This window comes from Antrostomus carolinensis, unplaced genomic scaffold (assembly GCF_000700745.2).
Source record: "Antrostomus carolinensis isolate BGI_N321 unplaced genomic scaffold, ASM70074v2 scaffold42702, whole genome shotgun sequence".
NCBI lineage: Eukaryota > Metazoa > Chordata > Aves > Caprimulgiformes > Caprimulgidae > Antrostomus > Antrostomus carolinensis.
The window spans coordinates 6,031-27,769 of NW_010299622.1; the positions used below are offsets into that span (position 1 = coordinate 6,031).

Genomic DNA, 21,739 nt, shown 5'->3' on the forward strand with positions numbered 1-21,739 from the left:
GTGTTCAGAGAGAAAAGACAAAAATAGTATAAAAAATAAAACAATCAAATGCAAAATGGACACCATATACCACGTTCCCCTTCCAGTGCAAAGTACAGCATCTTTCTGTTTTAACTGTATTCCTCTTTGAAAGAATGAGTACCAGTACAGAGATCATCTGAGATTAGCTCTGTAAAACTGTATTACCATCAAAGGGCTCATCCATATCATGGAGAAGCACTCTCAGAAATAATCCAAGGGACTAAATTTGACTACTTGCCTCATTTTTATCTTGCCAAATTTTTTTTTATCTTTTGGACCTGATGTTTGTTTATTTTGCCTGTGTGCTCCTTTCTTCTTGGACTTTGATAAACCTCCAGCATGGAAGAGTGAGAAATTAATGTGTTTCACTTCCACTTCTCCCTGAGGTCACAAGTAATGGAAATATGAAATTTAACCTATTGCAAGTTACTATTTCTAATATCTGCCTTGGTGCAATTCCATGAATTTTGGATCTGTGTGCTGTTTGATATAGGGGTGGAGGATTCAGCAAATATAAAATACTAGTACTGTATTATTAGTGCTTAATTAAGACATAATAAAACTTACTATGGAGGAAGGGACTAGGAGAGAAAATAGAACAGTGCTCTGGATTTTCTCATATGATTGTGCTATTTGGTATTTAGTTGACCTGGGTGAGAGTTCATAAAAAGGTGGAAGGACAAAGATTTTGTCTATGCATATGTAAGATTACTAGCAAGAGTATTTTTATAGTGACTGTCCTTATGTCCATTGATGTTCGTGTTGCTGTGTTAGCCAGTTTTTGCCCTCTCAGGCGTGCAAAAAAGATTTGCTTTCCTATTAAATTTCCAGAAAGATGACAAAATTATTGTGAAAATTGTAGTTTTTCCTAATTTGTCTACTGTAGAATTTTTCTGCTTTTGTTGACAAACATAAGCAATGGATGCTTGATTTGTACCTAAGTTCTGTTCAGCAATACTTTAAGTAGTTTGCTGTTGTGACATTAATTACCTATGGTTAATGAGTGCCACACTAATGGCATTTTCTTTCATTTGCAACTGCACTTTGTTTGCCTGAGCAAAATGTGACTCATTAGAATGCTGCACTGTGATCTACAGAAACTGCAAAACTGATTTACCTTTTACTTTTTTGGTTTGTTTTTAATATCCACCAAAACATGCCAGAACACATAAAATCAGATGTAGGGTTTGGTCTTAAGAGCTCAGGAGCGCACAGGTGCTGCTTGCCCAACATGCAGTGTATTTAAACTGAGGCCTGTTCTAAGTGATACTTTTATAAACCAGAACCTTTGAAAAGTAGAATTGTCTTTAAAACAACCACATGGCTCTACATAATAAACTGTGGTAGGGCTCAGTACTTTTATTAGCTAATTAAACATTTGCTGTATTAAAAGAAATGCTTTTGGAACACACACCTGAATTTATAACAAAATTCATTGTGTGTTTCTGCCATGTGGAAAGGAGGCACATCTGGGATAGGGTGGGAAAATGTGAAAAGAAGCTTTTCCAATTGCTTAGAAATGAGTTTGAAGTTTATTTTTTTGAGTGAAGTGGTTAGTTTAGGAGGGAGCTCAGCAAGTTCTGAGCTGGACAGGTTTTCCCATTGGTTTACTGAACCTGAAAGAGACACTGATTTATAAGAAGCATGTCTTGCAAGTTCCAGTTCTTGGCTTTCCCTAGATACAAGTGTCATAACATGCACTTCTCACTAAATAAGACCACCATCTGCAAACATCCCCCTGTGGAATTCCTTAGGCATCCTCCAGAAAAATGTACTTTTGTGTACATTGTCCTTTAAAATAAAGCCTTATCTCCAGAAGCATCACCTAATAATTTTGCTAGAAACCTCCCTGTTCTCTGTAAAATTCATGAAACAGAAAACAAAATCTGAATAAATGATAACCTGCTGAGCCACTTTCATTCACTGTTGTAAATGAAGCTCTAACTTTGTTTTTTATCTCCAACAGACAAACAACAGAAAGGTGAATTTGCCTTAGAGGGCTACACCATCAGAATGAATAATAGCCTTCGGAAGGATGCAAAGAAAGATTGCTGTTTTGAAATCTCCGCTCCTGATAAGCGCATTTATCAGGTTGGACTTTTTAATGTTGACTTGAAATTAAATTGATAAAGCCGTTACAATTCCAGTTACTGAATTAGCATTTTAGTAAAACAACTTTTACTGACATCTTAATGAAGAAAAGAAAACCTTACTTGCTTATATTGTATATTCATATATTATGAAAAAAAATCTGATTTAAAATATGTATGCATGTGTTCAAATATTATCTTTTTGGACAAGAGCAAGGCAATCTATCATCTTTATCTATTGGTCATTTCAATGTTAGCATTTTAATATCTATTGTATAGTATGTCTGCATGATTTCTTGGATGAATTAAATGGTAAAAAAAAGATAAAATATATATTAGTGTTAAATACATATTGTATTGGTCATGGCTTTGCAAGGAAAATCTACGTAAAGGCATATATCAGCTGTGCAATTCAGAGATCTATCAGCTAGACATCAATATGGAATGTAAGTTTAATAAGTTTTAAATATCTGAGATTGCAGTTGAAAGCCAGTTAATTAAGCTGTCAGGTAGTGTGTTGGAGTCTGACAAGAACATTTTTAAGAAAACTGTACCCAGCAGTCTAAAGAAATTCATGGGTGTCTTCTAATTGTCAAGGGCAAATTTTGTTCATCAGTTCTGGCTTTGACATTGATGAAGAGAAGCAGCTTTTTTCTGCACAGCTGCCAGCTGCTGATCAGAGTTTCAAATCCATCATCCTCTCCTTCAATTACGTAAATTTGTCAAAATTAGCTGTACATTATAAGAAGCATCCTTGCAAGAAAAGTACCAGAAGACATGAAAAGAATTACTAATGGTTTTTTGAGGAAGTTATGAGAATGCTATAGTCCCTCTTTTTTATTGCTAATGAAATTGTAGTTGTGTTTTTGTCATTACTGCTAGTAGTTATTAATAAACGTTTATTAGTTTACAGCTGCCACTCCCAAAGAAGCAGAGGAATGGGTACAGCAAGTCAAATTTGTAATACAAGGTAAGCCAGCCTGTAGAGCAGTAACCTTTATTACCTATACTGCTTAGTGATGGTAGTTCTGTCCATTAACACACCTGTCATGTTTGTATTTCTAGTATTCCCACTTGTCCAAATTTTGAAAAGCAAGTCCTAGTTCTCAGTCATGTTGTAGCTTTTACATGACTTTTCTCCTTTTGCAAAATTTTTGCTTTTTTCCAGGAATATATTTAGCTTGAAAGCTCTTCCTTATGAACACTGTAAGAAAATATGCAGAATATATTGCACAAGCTCATAGAAGATGAATTATGTTTTCATTTTGCATAAATTTCTGCTTAGGCTTTCTTTTCTAGTAAATGTTAACTTTTTAAACTGCTGTTACATAGATATGGAATCTAATACTATTCCTGAGGAGGAGGAAGAGGAGTATGACGATGTTGGACAAGTGAGCAGTGAACCAATAGATGATAGCATTTATGAAGAAGTTAAAGGTATCGTTGAGATTTTTTACTTTGTGACTTGTGATCATTTTGGCTTCTCTACTTCTAGTCTGATAACTCTTGAGTGGCTAAAAGTGAATGAGTAAAGTAGCCTGATGAATAAGATACTTTCAGATTGCAAATTTTGCTATGACTGAAAAAAAAAAGAGAACAGCTCAGTTTTCTTTAGCAAGGCCTTCAAAATAGTGCAGAATGTATAAAAGTGGTCTCAGGGGACTTCTTACTCATTAACATTCTTTGGTATGCAGTTTTTTTAAATTAAAAAATTGTCTTGCCTTACAGCCTTTCTAGCTAACTTGCCCATAATTTTTTTTTCTTTATTCATTTTTTCATTTGTATTAAGCAAAAGTTCGGCATCAGTCTGTATGTTATCAGCTGCTGCCTCATATATGATATTATAATCCTGCAAGAAAGCAATGTGTTGGTTTGAAAGGGCTCTGGAGATGAACTGTAAATAAAGGCAACGCGAGTATTGACATTGTTTTGATTCGTATCTTCCAGCATGACTATGATTATACAGAAACTTTTTAATGTGGACTTTCTAATGTGGTCAAATGCCTCTAGATGTATCTATCAGTATCTAGTCCAAGTGTATCTATCAGATGGCAAAACAAAAGAAAAAGAGCTTGGCAAAAGCTCTTGGAGTTGATTATAGACATTCAAATATTAGGAGAAAGGTGGTCATTCTTGATTATATTTTAAGAAGCTATGAAAAAACCCAATTTTTCAGTTACCATTTGTTAACAAATGATATTTTAAAGTGATATGACAATTAATAATCACTTTGTGTGAAATAATGTTCTGCTTCTCTTGCTATTTGGTACAGTGCAATTATGAGCATTAACTTGAGAGGAAAAATTAGTTGTGTCATGTGATGCTGACTAACTTTATGTATCTGTTAGGTTGACTATTCTGACTATTGGAGAAAAGAACATTTTATAGTATGCCTTGGTTTTCATTTTAAGATCATTTAAGTGAACCAAGGGAGCAGAAAACATGACTGACTGGTGAAAATGATAATAATAAAGTTGTAAAATTGTAGCAGCAATCAGTTCTTTAATTGATTTTTTTTTTTTTTTTGTTCCATTTCTTTGAATTGTACCTAGACTACTTCAGCATAGAATACTTATTCTGCTGAAATGGGGTGCAGTGTGTCATGAATGCTGCAAAACTCTTCTGCAGTGAATATAAAAACTACATTATAGGTCTTAAACTTATAGCTAGAGGATACAGCCAAACCTTATTGCAGTGCTTTTTGGATGCTCAGGCTCTTACAGAAGGTGATCTTGTATGCCTCCCTATGCTTTTGTTAAAGAAGCTCTAGATGTATCCTGGGATAAATTACTCTTTTCTGAGCTTCACTTATCTTACCTGTTCATTTGAATCTCAGATAGTAACTAGATCTGGAGCAGTAACACATACAATATTGGTAGAGGGCCAATAGTTAATACATGCTTTGAGTTCTGCCTTGGTATGATTCTGCAAGAATTTACAGTATTTTTATTTGTATCCCATTTTTATGTCCGTTTTCCAGGAACTGTTGTCTCCTAATGTGGCTAATAAATCTGAAATGTAACAGAACAGCTACCACAAAGAAAGGATAGCTCTTCTGTTATTCAAGAAATCTAGTTTGAGTTTTCAGTTAAACTGATTTCTTTCCCCATGATCTTGGAGTAGGGCTTCATTTTCATGTTATGAAGTAGGGATTATCTTTCTTTATCTCATGCTTTCTCTATCTCGTTTATTTGAATTTTAAACATTTCACGAAAGACCATATTACCTTGTACAGTGGAGCTCTTAATTTTGTCTGTGCTGTATTGGCATAACTAAGTAAGAATAAAGCATAAGTTTGCAATAGAATTTAGGTGATTAAAGCATCTTTTTGTCTTCCATGAACGTGCTTTAATAGTCATTTGCTTAAACACAATTAAAAATTTATGACTCTGATGCATTAGAGCAGTCCTTCTTTATCCATAGCTTATTGGAGAGTATTGGATGAAGTGCTAGTTGACAAACCTCACAGGAGTAAGCTTGGTTTGGTTCCTGTATAGCTATTCATCTAAACTTGATAAAAGAGCATACTCCACTTTGGTCTCATATGCGTTAATTAGGCCTGATTGGTTCCATTTAATTGTAGTTGGCTGTCCTTTCTATTTTCCCAGGTAAGTGAATTACTCTTTTTTCCTTTCATGGTCAAAGGGTGGAGCATCATTATCCCTGCTGTTACCTGACTTTATAATACAGAGCAAATAAGGAATTCTGAACTCCTGTTAAGAGAATAGCAAAAAAGAATTATTTGTACAACCCAGAAGCTATGCAAAGCTCTGGAATGCAGAAGACAAATGTGTTGGATCCCTGTGAAGAGGGAGAAGAAATTAATCTTCGCTTTGTTTTTATCCTCAAAGCATCTTGACGTTAGAGGCTTCTGATTCTCTATTTTTGCAGATCCACTAGCCTTATAAATGTTGAATTTCAGGTACACAGCTCATTGTACTCTGTTATTATTTATTTGGCTATAACTTGCAATTTCTCAAGTAATTAAAATTTTGCATTTCTGTGGTTCTCTAGTGTTTTTTGTATCTGCATTTCAGAAGCAAATTAAGCCAGTTCATGATGCAGTCCCACTTTATAATATTGGGCTTGGTATTTGAATAAAGAGCGTTTGGATTAAAAAGAGGTTATGGAAATTTTTGCACAGTTTTGAAAATTGGGAATTTTGGAGAACTGTTGCAGTAATCAGAACTGACTGTTGCTGTATTCTCTAGCTATCGTATTTCCGCCCCCACTCCCCACCCCGCCAACCTGTGGCAGGAGAGAATGTGGGTGAATTTTCCAGGCAGGAGCTGAATAGTTTCAAACCAGTATCCAGAATGGTAACAGCCTATTAAAAACATAGATTTCAGTGGAATTCAATTTGTACTGTCTGCTCACAGGAGGAGTAGGTTGATAGTTGGAGGGGGTACAGAGAGAGGTGGGAAAATTAATCTTTTGATCTGTTGAGTCACTTTCTTCTTTAATAGCACATACAAATTCATATTTACCATAGAAGCATCATTTTCCTTGTCCCTATTAGTCAGTGTTTTACTGTAGTTGTTCAGGTAGACTCAAAAACGTCAGAAATGCCAAAGATTTCCCAACTTGTAAAACCTTCCTTGCAAGATTCTTCAGGAATAGAAAGCTTTATAGTGTCTTCAACAAACTAAGCTTTTGTCTTTTTATTTTTTTAATAAAAACATGGAGGGAAAAATTGATTAAGCAAAATTAAAAATATTGTCAATTAAGACCCATTTTTGCTTAATTAGCTATTTATTTTCTACCTTAGTACACTATACATTTTTGCATTCCACAGCTGGATATTATAAAATGTAACATAAAATAACTTTTAAAACTGTAGTGTTAAATAACTCTGTGTGTGTAGAGCTACCTAGATGCATATAGTTTCTATCTTAGTGATGTTTTAAACAATGGAGTTGTCCTTGTCAGAAGAGAGAACACTTTAAAGATGATGTCATCTGCTACAGCCCTTGAAGACCAATTTTTTTATTAACTTGGGATTTCAGTGACATAATTTTTAAGGACCTTCAGTATTGTCTTCTGTGGTTTCACATCGGTATGGAGCACACACCCAAAACTGCGATGTGAACTACTGCCTCCCACTCTGTTCCTTTCTACAACTTCAACTCCACTTGTGTGCTGTCTACAACACTCTTGCACAACAGGAGAAAAGAGGTGTTAATGTAAGCTAACATACTTATCTTAATTTTCAGTCATGTTGTCTTTTTTGTTGTTGTTTTCTCTCTGCTCACAAACTTGCATTATAGCAGATGGTGTAGTTTCCATTAAATGATTCTAAAAATAAGGTTTGATTACACAGAGAACTTTTGGGTGAGAGAGGTAAGGACCGTGAAATTCAGTGCTGTGGTGATCTCTAGCCAGGGCAACTGCTGTGGAGAACTAACCCAGCCAATACAGTTTAGTCTGCTGTAAATTAAATTTGGGATTGATTCAATCTCTGATTGGTTAAGCCCAAGTATCTGGCCTATAGTTGTGTTTTGCAGTGTAGATGGAAGCTTAGCTAGGGAGACTAACTAGGGCAAAGCGCAGGGAAAGGTAATAAATGTCTTAAGTTTTATACAACAGGAAGCATGCTATGCAAATTTGTTTACTTATTTTAAACCAAGTATTTTGAATAGTTTTAAAATATATTGATGTTGTTCCAGAACTTATTTCTGACATTGTGCGTGAAGGTAGGGAATGATTGTCCATCCTGTCTCTGTCTCATGGTTGTCTCTTTAAGCAGCTTTGTCATCTTAATTTTTTCTAACAGTGAACCTCTGCAGTTAAGCAGCATAACTTAATACCATCCTCACCTTCTCTTGTTGTTGGATTGCTTGAGCTTTGAAGCAGCAAATTGTTGTTATGATGTTGTACCCCTTTCGTGAGCGTGGAGGGTGGGGGAAAATAGAACGTGATCTCTGATTTACCTTTTCTTGGGAAGAAGGAAGTAATGGTTGTGTAGTGCAGTTTGAGTTTGTTTGATCTGTCACTCGTGAACACCGACTCATAGCAAATATTTGTGTTCTCAAAATGTAGTGTCAGATGTATTGACTTTTTGGCACTAGAAGTGAAGATTTCACAGTGCTGTGTTAATGAAAATGCCTTTTCAGGAGACCTTTGCTTATTTTAGAGTTTTCAATATATCACAATCAGGGTCTGTGGGCCCAAAATAGCATTTGGTGTCAAGCAGTCCCAGTTGCGAATTACAGCTGTATAATCAGTTCCTAAAACCAGTAACCTAAAATGAAGAAACTGTTAACTGATCATTGTAAACCAGAACAGTGAAGTCAGCAGAGAAACAGGTGATTATGGAATCTGAGGTGTTACTTGTGATCATTGCTGTTAGGACAGTATATTATATATCCTGGTATACTGTCTAAATTCCTCCCAACATCTGTTGCTTGCCTCAAGTAGTTAGGGAATTCTTTACTTCTTGTCCACGGAAGTATACAATGCTGATGTGCTATCAATTTTATTTTTATTTTTTCCACGGAAAGAATTCTAAGTGTTTTTAATTAGTAAATGAAGTGCTTTCCAAGTATAAAGTATAAGTAGGGTCTGGAATATTTGCAGCTGAAAAAAACAAATGTGAGATCAGAATTTTTGAGGACAGTACTAAAGATAAGTTTCCAGAGTAATTACTGAAAGTGTTTTGAATAATTTAAATTAAAACATCTTTCAGATTCAAAAATACAGCAAGGGATTTTTTTTCTTTTTAAAGTAGTGAGGATAAATCATTCTTCAAAACAATTTTGTCAAAGATTAGATCTCAGTATTGTTAAGAAATTAATAGATTCATAGAATGGTCTGGGTTGGAAGGGACCTTAAAGACCATCCAGTTCCAACCCTGCTGCCATCATCAGGGACACCTTCCACTAGACCAGGTTGCTCAAAGCCTCATCCAACCTGGCCTTAAACATTTCCAGGGAGGGGACATTCACAACTTCTTTGGGCAACCTGTTCCAGTGTCTGACCACCCTCACAGGGAAGAATTTCTTGCTAATATCTAATCTAAATCTACCCTCTTCCAGTTTATAGCCATTGATATTTTTCACTTGTTTAAACATTGTGTTATTTTTATATATGGAGTATTTCTGCCCGTAATATCTTGCTGATAGGTGAAGTACCAGAATAAGGAGAAGAAGGTGCTACAGGGCTTTCTCAGTTTGCTGTAAATAAAAAATAATTAAAATAATACAAGAGTAGTGAAAAGCAGATGTAAATTACCTTTTGGTGTCAAGGAATAATAAAGATTTTTTTTCTGTCCAAGATGTGTGGTTTTGTTGTCTTGATCACTGGGATTTGGGGTCTACTAAGTGTCTTTGATTATATGCCAGACATGCAAAAGGTTGTTGAAAAACAACCTCTTTCAACTGTATACTGCTGAATCCCAACTGCTATGATGAAATGGAGCTGTGTCTGAATTCTCTGTCACTCTGGGTTTTGATGCAGTACACTTATGGGATTTATATATACCATGGAGTGTCCTTCAGTTATTACTAAATGCTCAGGAGACATGAATTAAGAATTCAGACAACTTTTTGTATTTAAAGACATTGCATCCAGAAAATGGTTAGGAACTTGATACCTGGACCTCAGCTTTTGTTTGCCACAAGAGCTTGGGCTTTATCTTCAATTAATGTAATCATACATCTAAAGAGGGAACCTTTTCTTTCTATTGATGTTAGGTGTCAGTGATGGAAGAGGAGGTAAGGCAATCTGGTGTAGCTGGAAAGAATGAGATGTCCATTGAGTGGGAAGTGGCAAATCTTTGGAAGGAAAAATAAGGTTCACAGGCTCTTCTGTGTTTCTTGTAAAGTGAATATAAAGTGGTGGTCTGTGAACAACAGGTGGCCCATAGCTGTCAGGAAGCCTACTGTCCATGATGCAATTTGACCCCTGTCCCCTCATCACACGCACATTCACAAATGTGCAAGTGGAGAGGCCACTAAAAATGGAATAATAATTGAGTATTCATATTGAGTCTGGATTTGCATGTGAGGGGTATATTGACTGGCTGGACTTGGGGTGGGGTTGTCTACTGAGAAATACTCTTTTCTAAGAGTATTTTTTCTTTATTTAGTGATATACTTCTGCTGCAGAAAATTTGGTCAGCTATGAAATTCAAAACAGTTAATTACAATATCTACATTAAATGGAAAATGTGTGCTGCTAAGTTTAGGCATTTATTCTCCTGTCCTTGAACTGCATGCCAGACTTCATAGTTTTCAGACATTTAACTTCATAATTTCAGAGTTTACAAGTGGAGAAAACAGAAGCAACCTTCCTGAAGTTGTGGTCATCTGTTATAATAAATTAAGTAAGGTCATGTTGGAAAGCTGTGTTTATCAAAAGTCTTAGGTTGTCAAAGGCTGAATTTTATTTCTGTATTTCAGAGCTTAAAAAAAAAAACAAACAAAAAAAACCCCCAAAAAACCCTAATGCCCAATCAGACAAAAAACCCCAAACTCCCCCAGCCAAATAAACCAGGAATAGATCATTAAATCTGCATTGTCTATTGGCATTTTGAAGCTTGTTTACTTAAAATTAGAAGGCATAACTTAATAATATCTAAAAAGGAAGTACTTTTAATCATGCAGTTTTATGTTTAAAGAACTCTTTAAAAAACTAATTAGCACACAACTCATTGAAAAGAATTTACTTATTGGAATAAGCAAGTACTGATCAGTCATTTTTCTACTATTTTCTGTGCATCAGCACTAAACAACTTTTGACACTATTGATTTGTAAAACCAATCTGATGTGAACAGTATGTGACAGAAGTTATTTGTTATTAAGAGAGAGAATCCTGCCTCAGAAAAGCTTGTCATCCTGGCGAGACAAAAATAACACAAAATAATTTTACTTGTGTCATTGTTTGTGTCATTGTTTTTTCAATGTTGACTCTGTTTCTGACAGCCAGCTTCATGTTCAATGTGAACAAAGCTTTGTTCGTGTGTGCATGTCTTTGGTGGGTTATGGACCCAAAGCTTGTTCTTTTGAAAGCAAAGTAATTTTCTTTTCTTTTATGTTTTTATCTAATTAAGAAGCAGTGCAATAATTCTAATGCAAAGCACTCAGAAAAAATGTCTTGATATGTGGTGAGATAGTTTATTAACCATAGATTTGAGGAATTGCTGTAGTTTAGCAAGTTCAAAGCGAAATGTCAATTGTATTATGTATATTTATAAAAGCAGAAATGTTGGGCTTGCTCTACTGCTTGGATATAACTGTGATGAATACTTTATAGCTAGATCAAGGAACCTTTATTTTTTGAATTTTTGACAGATGACTGCATATCAGGCTATTAAAGCCATTAGGCAGAGTTTTTTGAGAAACAAGAGCAACCAGAGGTTATATGATGCCTCAGGCTATCACTTCTCAACTTTTCTGGTTTCCACAAGGTAGCTATTAAAGAACCATAATTTATACAACTGGATTCTCGAATAAGACCCAGCAAGGTGGGCTTTAAAGGCTGAATTAATCACTGTTGCTGCAGATACAAATCTCTTATTTGATTTTTTCAGCCTTAAGAAAGACATCAGCATAAATCGTTCTGTATGTGTCTTTTCCTCTCAGTGTGCTTTTTATCTGCTACTCACTTTAAATTCCCACTGTCCTGAAAATGGAGAAATTAGCAAAAAAAAAATTACTACTAATTAACCAGAGCTTCATTAATTTTGCTGGTCATGTGCATGTATACCTGATTTGCTTATGTGTTACTGTACTGTGTTTGCAATGGATGTTATGTTTAGTGTTCACCTATACAAGGAAGGCAATATAGGAAAAGGCTGCCTGTTTCCTTGTCTTGCCTGCTGCTCCCTGGGCTGTGTAGGAGTCTCTGAAAGATGCGGGTTGGTCGCTCCTAGGAAAAGAAAATGGTCAGCAGGGTTGAGCTCTCAGACCACACAGTGGACCAGGCAGAAAGGGCAAGATGCAGCAGTCTGCTATGCCCTAGACTAGAGAGGGATGCTCCAGGGAAGTGCAGGTACACAGATAAGCGTCAGCAGCAAAAGGAAGAATGTTTTCTTAAGAAACCAGAAGAGGCTGAAGAAGTTTTTTGGCAAGTCAGTGAGATTTGGATTAGAAAGCAAAGCAGGAGGAAAATTTTCTCATCCAGAAAGGACACAGTTGGCACAGGGGATATTTTGTTTTGGTCTTTTTTTTCTTTTTTTTTTTAAAGTCTGCTTTTTCCTGGCAGATCTTGGTTTTCTCCACCTAAAAACTCTTGAGTTTGTTCTGATGAAAACTAGTTTTAAAATCTCGGGAACTGTCAATATCCTTAAGGAAGAGGTTCCAGTACTTCAGTCTTTGGTTTGTGGAAGGGTTTTGTCTTAGCAGGCTGTAGCAATTATTCTGTCCTTCAGTCTTGAAGGCAACAGTGAGTAAAACTGGGAATTAAAGGAAGGAATCTCATTTTTAAAACAAAGGACTGTCTGTGGAAAAGCCTGTGGATCTTAACATGAGGGTCATCCTTCCACTGTCCTAAAATATACTAACTTGCTTCCATACCTATCTCAAATTCATTTCCTTAAGAAGTGAGCTGTCTCCATTACTAAATGTTGAACAGTAGTTCCAGATAATTCAATAAACAAAAGTTCAAGATGGATACAATTTTGTCATAATTTCCATATGGGTCATAAGACCCAATATCTGGTTAAACTGCCTAGCTCTGATCTACAAATGGTGGCCCTTACAGTGCATCTGGGACTGTGTTGTGTCTCTGGCATGAGAGCTGGATAATGCAAAGCACTGGCAGCAAGGGAATTTAAGTAATCTGGGACACTGGGGACCTTGTGTTTTTCTGCATGCCAATCCCACGGTAACTGCCTGGGGAGCAGTTGTCATCTCTTCTTTATGAACCATTTCCAGATCCCTGCTGTCCACCCTCATCCCTCTGAGGTGTGTCATGGTATGGGGCATGTCGGGCTAGTAAGATGAAGCATCCAAACTGGCTGGTCCCACTCTGGACCGATTGTACGAGAATGGGGGAATTGGATGCTATTTCTAGAAATGAATGTGGGAATGTTACCCAAAATATGGTATGTGTAAACAATCTGCATGGCAGCTATAATTTTCTCCTTATTTCTGATTTAACCTGATTTTTGTTTAATAGTGAATCATAGCAAGAATATTTTAAAATTACTTTATTTCATCATTTAAGCTGGAGGAAGGATTTAGCATAGTTGACATAATTTAATATGATGGCATGGGCCATAAACAGTGAAAAGAGGCAGTGCTGTGGGTTTGTTACTTTTCGTGAAAATACCCAAAGGGTGAAAGCTGCTGATTTTTTTTTTTTTTTCTTCGATGTGCAGTTAGTGATCAACACAGAGAATGCAAAAATGTCTTGGTAGAACATTTCTAAAGGAGTTATAAGAGAAGCATCTGGGAGCCAGACTTTTCTTGTGGAAACATGCCAACAACTGTATTGTGTTTCCTTTCACTAAAGTGAGCTATGCTGAAATGCCTTGTCTTCTGTCCCTTTTTTGAGTAAGTTCATTTCTGAAATCAGACTATAAATTTGAATAGTTTAACCGTGCAGATTATTAAAGGATATTATATGGTTTAAACAAGGTGCTTGCTTTATGAATTGTATGTATGTAAATATTATGTCAAGTCACATTTGTCATGATTAGGGATATGTAGTTTTCAGAAATGACTTTTAAATTTAAATCTTGCTTCTGATCAACGAGTATGGGAAACTTTACTTGACATTTACAGGCTTTTTTTCTGTGTATCATATAAGTTTAAGCCTGAGAAGTATAACCCCTGTACATGGTTGTCAAATAACACTGTAGTTCAGAGTTATATGGTATAGATTAGTTAATTGAATATTTGATTGCTAGATGTATTTACATCGAGAAGTATTTATATTTTCTATATAGATTTTAATAGCCACCACATTTATTTTAGCAAAATATTTTATTAATAAGGTTTATAAAATGTCATGTTGAACACTTAAACTATTTACGTAACTAAGAGCTATTACGAGAACAAACAAATTTATTTTAGCTACAGTGAATTCATATAAATCTTTATTATGTGTATATATACATATATATATATAAAAGAAAGTACTTACGTGCATGCCACATGTATTTAGGCAAGCAATCTTCAGTGCAAATTCCTGTGAAACTACAATACAACCGCGGAATCAGCATCAAAATCGTTGCTTGTTTTGTGCCTTTAAGCTATTAATTTGCATTCTGTCCAATAATTGCAACTACTTTTTTGGGAGGGTGAGAGGGGACAGAGGAGGGAGCATTTTCTCTTAATCAGCTAAATAGTTAGGTGAGCGTGTAGAAACATCAAACCCCAAAAGCTTTCACTTGCATTGTTGAGACCTGTTAAGAGCAGTATCTTAAAATATTTTATTCCTTCTTTAAATGTTTAAGTATGGATTTAGGTAAGATGCCTATTGCCTTGATTTTGAATGCCAAACTTGAGGCTTTAGGAACACATTTAGAAGTGGAGCCAAATTTGTGCTTTTGTTGGAAGCTAACATGAAGTTTTACCTTCAGAGATGCTTCTGTTCATGTGTGTAAGTTATCTGATCTCGTGATCAAAAAAATATAGGTAACAGTTTAAAATGTATCTAATCAAACTTAAGGAATTTCTAGGGAGCTGGATTCTGAAATCACTTATGAAATTTTCACCTTGTTTGATGGCCCATCAAATAATTTTTTTGTTTTATGAGTTTAATATATTCTGACCAGTTCACTCAGCATATAGGATTAGGTAATTCTAAGAGACTTGATTTCTGAAAAAAAAATAAATTTCTGAAGTAGTTACTTTAATTGTAAATACAAAGTGTTTGTGAATGTAAAAACAGGAAAAGAACGAATTAATTTCTGGAAGTGGATCTCTCTGTAATTTCTTTTATTCTTTATTATAATCATTGTGTGCATATCCACGACTGAACTTGCTTGTGATGACCTTTATCTTTTCTCTTGAGAAGAATTACTATTACCAGGTCTTTCTTCGTGAAGAAATAAAAAGGTCAGTGCAAAACCCACCCCTTATTTCTATGCAGTGCACATTACACTTTGGCATATTTGTATTGAATTATATTAATAATAATTAGATCATTTTTGTCAAATAAATTTTAGTATTCCAAAATCAGACATTCTAAATGGTCTTTCCTGTACTCCTGCTCTTCCTGTCTTTTTCTACCTCCTCTCCTCCCAAGCTTGCTATTGATGTAGCTAAGATTTTACATACTTTTATTCCCCCTAATCCTGTCAGGCTAGCTAATTTTTTTTCCTTCCGTTAACCTTAAATTGACAAACTGTTAATTCTTATGTGTCTGTGTTTGTTTAAGGAAAAAAAAAAAAAGATAATGCAGAGAGTGTAAAGTTATTCCTTTTTTTTTTTCCTAGTTTCAGTTTTAAAATTATTTGTTGTTTAGAAGACTAGTGTTAGGAAATGATCAACTAAGTTGATTCAGCTGTCACTCAAAGCATGACTGAAGGTTGCTTATTTGCAAGGAGTGCTCCAAGCAAGCACTCCAAGCTGGAAGCTGAGTTCATGAAATCTTAATATATTCATAACTAAAACCAGGAATTGCCTGTACCTCTGTGGATTATTCAGTTGTCCTAATGAATATATCCTGTTCTGTCATTCAGGTGACTGAGCATATTTTTCTTCCCATTGTGATACTTTGCTCTTAAAGCCTGAAGGGCCTTGTGAAGCCCTTTCATGCGACCAACCTCTGTGTTTGGTAAATGAACAAAATTTGTGGGGTCTGAAGAGGATATAGACTTTATATGAGTTGGTTGTGACTACAGAATGGGGCAAGGGCAGTGAGGCAAGGATACTGGGACACTTGGTACTGGGTGAAGGAAGGAAAAAGGAGGAGGGAAGGTGCTAACATGTATTCAAGTCTCAACAAGTAGGGAAGGTAAATAAAGCAAAGCACGCTTCCACATTTCTTGAAAACTTTGTAAAATTATGCACAGTAGAGGGAGAAGATCCACTTTGCAGCAACTGTGAATGACCTCGACAACAATGCTCAATTTTTCTCTCTTGTCTGAGGGGAACTGTTTTCCCTCCAAGGACAGAGGTATGTTCTTTGATCACTTAGTCTTCATACTTTCTGCCCTAAAACATTATAAAATATACTTGCTGCTAGAAAAAGTTTTTGTTCCTTGGTTTGTTTTTTTTTTTGTTCCCCCCCGCCTCCAGTAAACTAGTGAGTAGTCATATAGCATCTTCCTGCTTTTAAAAACATGGTTTGTTTGGTTTTTTTTAATCCATTGCTATAGTACAGTTCATGTAGATGGTATTTGTGTCATAATATAGAACTGCAGTGTCTTTCTCACAGATATATTTAGAAATATATTTTTTCTCAAACACCCCTCCAAATGTACTCATTTCTCTCTGCTACTTCACTCTGATATTATTCTTCATAGCAATAGTTATATGTTCCAAACAACATTTTTCTGCACAAGACTAATGAATTGCAGCCTTAAAGTGTGTTTTGTATTTGTCCCTAGTGAGAATGGGAGTTTTTTGGTTTAGTTCACTCTTTTTAGTTTAGCAAATGCTGTAACACCAAAATGCTTTTGTTAGGAAGGGAATGTTATACCTGCTTTTTGGTTTTGATTAAGCCAAACCATAACATATGCTTAGATTCACTGGATGGTGTCACAGGAAGGTTGTTTTGAGGAAAGCATTTTTTTTTTTTCTCCAGAAAATGGCTAAGTGACATTCCAGGATTCCCATATCACTTCCTCTCCTCACCTCCTTTTCCTGCAGCATTGATCCTGAGTTAATTTACAACAGAATCTACTAATCTTTTCTGTGAGGATGATGAGGTAACTTTTCCAAGGTCTTCTCAATAGGAAGCAGTGCTTCACTCTTAGCCGAGATGGCTGGTTTGGTTATTCAGGCTGCTTACACAATTGGGAGTTACGGTGGTGCACAGTAGCACCTTTTCAAGATGCAAGGAGTGCAACTGAGGGGAAAAAAAGTGCAGGGTTTCTCAAGGAATTCAGGAAACCTCACATCTGGAGACTTGGCAAAGTCTGGACAAAAATGAGTCATTTGAGCTAATCCTGTTCTATAAAGTCATTAGCTTCAGCTGTCTCATACGTGAACTATTAAAATGCACAGACCCTTATAAACTGCTGCTGAACAGCTTAGTATGGAGTACCAAAAGAAGCCAAATGCTGTTTCCTAGAAACTTGATCTGATTTTCACAGTTAGAGCAGGGTGTTAGACTAAGCAATTTCTACTTGCCCCTTCTATCCCGAAGTATTAAATGATTCTAATTTTTTCACTTTGTACAGCCAATGCTATTTATTCAAGGCCATAGGGAGGTCAGTGCATTGTCAATAGTAATAACAGAGTTCTGTTACTGTCTGCTGGTCAGAGTGGTGTGTATACTCAACCTTACATTCTCTAGAATTTAAATAATGGTTGTTTTCAAAGAGCTGAAGAAAACTTGCACAAAAAGTGTTAGTTGGAGGTCCCATCCAATTTATCTGGCAGTGTATTTGAATGAAACCTTTTGCCTCTGTCTTGGAATCAGACTTGGATCACATGTGTTGGAAGGAATTGGGACTAGGTATTGGCATGTGTTATTCTCAACTAAAACTAAAGCATCTCAGTGTGCATAATATTTTTCATTAAAATGTATTTTTATATAGTTCATAACCTGGAGATCTCTTTCTGTATTCTGTTTGAATACAATTCTGTATTGTCTGTTTCCCATCGTTTTTCTGAGTGCGGTGATGACCATTTATTCAGGTGCAACTTCTGCTTCTGCTCATATTTTGATGTCACCTCCTCTTCAATCCCAGTGTTTATCCTGTGTCTACGTGGCCTATTTCTGTCTGTCTGTTCTGCCTATGTTATGGAAGTAATTTTTTAACTTAAGCTTGTCATGCAGGAATATGACTTCTCTGTTTGAGCCGTTGGGTGTTAAATAGCTGACCTATAGAAGCAGGAATAAAATAAGAATTGTCCTCTCTCCTGTTATGGTAAGAAATTCTAAGGCTTCTAATCTCTTCTCTAAACAGCAACCAGCTTGTTTTCCCCTTCTGTCCCTCTCCTGGAGGCATTTTAATCTCCAAACCATGTACCATGATACAGTCAGATGGAGCTTGAATAAAAGGTAGACTGTCTCCCCCTCTCTGCCGCACCCCAAATCTCACACCATGGCTAGAGAATAGCACCTTCAACAGCCTCTTCCAAGCAGTTTCATTTGTTTACAGAGTGCATCTAGTGCTATGATGAATGCAGGGTGAAATGTCAAGAAGTTGTGTGTAAATCTTCCAGTAATCTGCCATGTCCAGGAGGAACTGGGGGAAAGGGGCAGATCTGTGGGAATATTGGAGGATTATCAAAATTAGAGTTTTACCACTTGGATTTAGAGATCTTTCCCTAGAGAATGGATCTGGAGTCTAAAAGAAAAAGCCAGAAAGGAAAGTCCCTGCCATTGTACACACACCAAGGTAAATAAGCCTAGGATCAAGCAACACATGGAGGATTTTGGGGATATCAAGCTGCTTAGGCTAAAACACAGTAAGAGTTTGGGTGAAATGTATGGGCATGTACAGGTGTGTATAAAGTAAGAATACTGCAGAGGACCCCTCCCCAAGGCTGAGGACCACTGTCCTCAGGTAAGGCAGCTTGCTGGCCCTGCATAAAACGGGGTGTTAATTCTTATTCCTCTGGCACCAGATGGTCTCTAGCTCTCACTGCTAATGCTAGCAGAAGGTGTCAGTTTGGCCAAATTATAAAAACAATTTTGTGCTCTTAAATTTTGTGTGTTTATTGTTCCTTCTTTTAATTGTTTAAATGTTTCTCTAAACAAATAATTTTGTCTGTAAAAAAAGCCAGTTCTTGCTAATTTTTTAAAAAATTACATAGCTGGATTGATTTATGTTCCTTACTAGAGTAATAACTCATGTGTTATGGGGTTAGGTCAATTAATAAAATTATAAATCTGGGAGCGAAAAGGTCTTGACTTTTTCCCCTGGTAAGCATTTATTAATGTTTGAAAGTTCTTGTTTACATTTGTGTGGAGTCATTATTTGGTAGCAAAACAGCAGTGTGGAGGAGTAATATTGTTGATGTTACCATGCCATTGTATCTTTTACTTTTTCTTACCCAAAAGCAGCATACTCCCATGGCATTCAGTGTCAGCAGAGTTCTTCATGTGCACACCTTTGTGTTTGCATGCATGCGTGTACTCCCTGCTGAGTACAATAATAAAGACACTGTTGGTTTGGGGTTTTGGGGGGTGGTTTTCCCCAATTATTTATTTAATAATACAAGTATTTTTGTGGGGGTCTGTCTTACAAGACCTGTTTATATGCTTATAACCTTCTGGTACCACAGTGAGATTTCAAATGAAGGTACAGTAATGTGCATTACAAGTATGTGATTGCTTAATGCTTGTATTGTAATAATGCTTGTATCAGTATTAAATAGGTGAAAAATTAGTTCACTGCAGTGGTTTTTAACTTAACTGATCAAAACATCTTTCAATGATTTTTTTCTAACAATATGTGATTGGAATAACAACTTCACATGTTGTAGAGTTCTGCAGCTGAGAGGCATGTAAATACAAGCTGCTTATTTGCAAGAAGCTTCCAGATTTGCAATATGATTGCTATGGAAACCACACAATGAAAACCTTATAACCATCTGTGTGGTTTGGTAGATTTTGCTGCATAGCTGAGCTGTTTTTGTTTACTGTTACTAAAGTGTTGAATGGAATATATTAACCCACAGACTGTCATTATCCAAAGTATAAACTAGTATTGTGCAATGACAATGTCTGTATTAGAGACTAGAAGACAATAGAATACCAATTAATAATGGCATTAAATTAGAGTCTAATATAAAAATATGGTTAAGTAATGTGTTAGTAGAGGAAACTGTTAAGTTTATGCATATTTATCATGGAGATACCACATTCCATTGAAGGAATGCACTGTTCTAGCCAAACACTCATCCGTTTTATACTCAAGTAGTCTGACTTTTTTTTTCCCTTCCTCCTTTAAAAAAAGAAACTGGAAAGGAAAAAATCAATGAATTCATGTAAAAAATTCAACTAGTGTAGAATTCATTGTTCACTTTTTAAATTGTGTGGATGGTAGCATCATTTATGATTGGGTAATTTATTTTTCTGTTTTATTTTTCTGTTTTATTTTCTCTTCAGACTGCAAATTAAGTAAGAAAATTATTTTCAAGAGCTTTCATAGACTAACGGAAAAAAAACACTTAACAAATATAGTTAGTTCATTGTTGCATTGTCACCACAATAATTTTGTAGGTTGTTTGCCATTAGGGTCTCTGAGTACTAGCAGAGTGTGGAACATAACCTGTATCTCAAGGGTTGTTTGGATCTACAGCTCTGGAAGAGTTCACTGATTTGATTAGTGTTGATAAGTCTCATTTTGACATAGTGAGAACGTGGAGAAGAATGTTTTTTCACTGCAGTTGTAGTGGTGGCATGAAGAAGAGATACAGAGGAAACATTGTACTAGATTATTTTAAAAGTCTGCATGACTCCTCTTACACAGTATCTTAATAATACAGAAGTACTTCTACTGTATTTTTTATTTTAATTTTTCATGTTTTGACTATTATTTCATGTTGCAACACAAACTTTAGTATGTTGCATCTGACTACGGCTGTAATTCCTGGGGTAGTTGAGGTTGCTGTGTTTAAAGGATGTCTCCTACACATAGTTAGTGCTTCAGGACATAATACTAGAAAATACTACTAAGAACCATAGGTTCTTTTTTACTATCCTAAGCCAAGCCTGTTACATCGGCTTGACTGTGAACATGATTGCATTATCAAGTGGTGTGCACTGTTTGCAGCAGATTTATAAAGGACAAGTTTGTACCAATGACCTGATGTTCGCACTGTGCGTGTTTCAGAAAATTTTTCCCATGGAGTCACTTTAGCCTGATTCCATGGACCAAATTCCTACTAGCAGCTGGACCATATTCAGTGTGCTTCTGGAGTGCCTCTTCCAGTCTAATTGCACCTGAAAGTTTGTCCTTTTTGTCTGTAGTGTAAAGCAAAGTGTGATAAGGAGGGATGGTTGGGATCCAAACCAGTATGCTAATATGGACAGCCTTTGTTTGAATTTGTGACCTTTTCAGTATTCAAAGAACCTTGGTTCAGACATTTTCTCATCTTCAGATACGGATATGGTGACTCTTGTTTCTAGAAAATACGTTTTTCAGGAAGAGGAATGCATATGTTATAAATTTTTCCATGTAACCACAATGCAATCTAAATGTAGTCAACTGTACTTTATGAAATCATCTCTTTGGCCTCCTGTGCTGTTTTACTTCAGTTGAAATACCCTCTACTAAAGCCAGTCCTCAATTTAAGCTAGTCTGATGACCATGACAGTGATAGAGTTAAAATTCACAGTACATTTAATACATCAAATGATGTTGGTCCAAACATTCAGTAACATGCACTATCAATGTTTATTTAATCAATGTATAATATTGTGTGTGTTGGATGTTCTGGGAGAAGGGAGCATCCTAGAAAATATGTCTGACAATGGAATGAAACTACCTATGAGTGGTCTAATAGTGACAGAGAAGCCACAGAATGACAGTGCCTCCTAGTGCTCTGGACAGCGT

General features: G+C 35.9%; 1 protein-coding gene across 1 annotated transcript in view; it reads left to right on the forward strand.

Moving 5' to 3' along the window:
- Positions 1-1,992: 1,992 nt before the first annotated feature.
- SKAP2 (src kinase associated phosphoprotein 2) overlaps positions 1,993-21,739 on the forward strand; it is a 37,830-nt gene continuing 18,083 nt past the window's right edge. The window contains exons 1-4 of the mRNA XM_029083723.1: positions 1,993-2,112; positions 3,018-3,081; positions 3,444-3,548; positions 9,251-9,259. Coding sequence (XP_028939556.1) covers positions 2,035-2,112; positions 3,018-3,081; positions 3,444-3,548; positions 9,251-9,259 — 256 coding nt within the window. The 5' untranslated portion in view covers positions 1,993-2,034. The remainder of the gene's footprint in view (positions 2,113-3,017; positions 3,082-3,443; positions 3,549-9,250; positions 9,260-21,739) is intronic.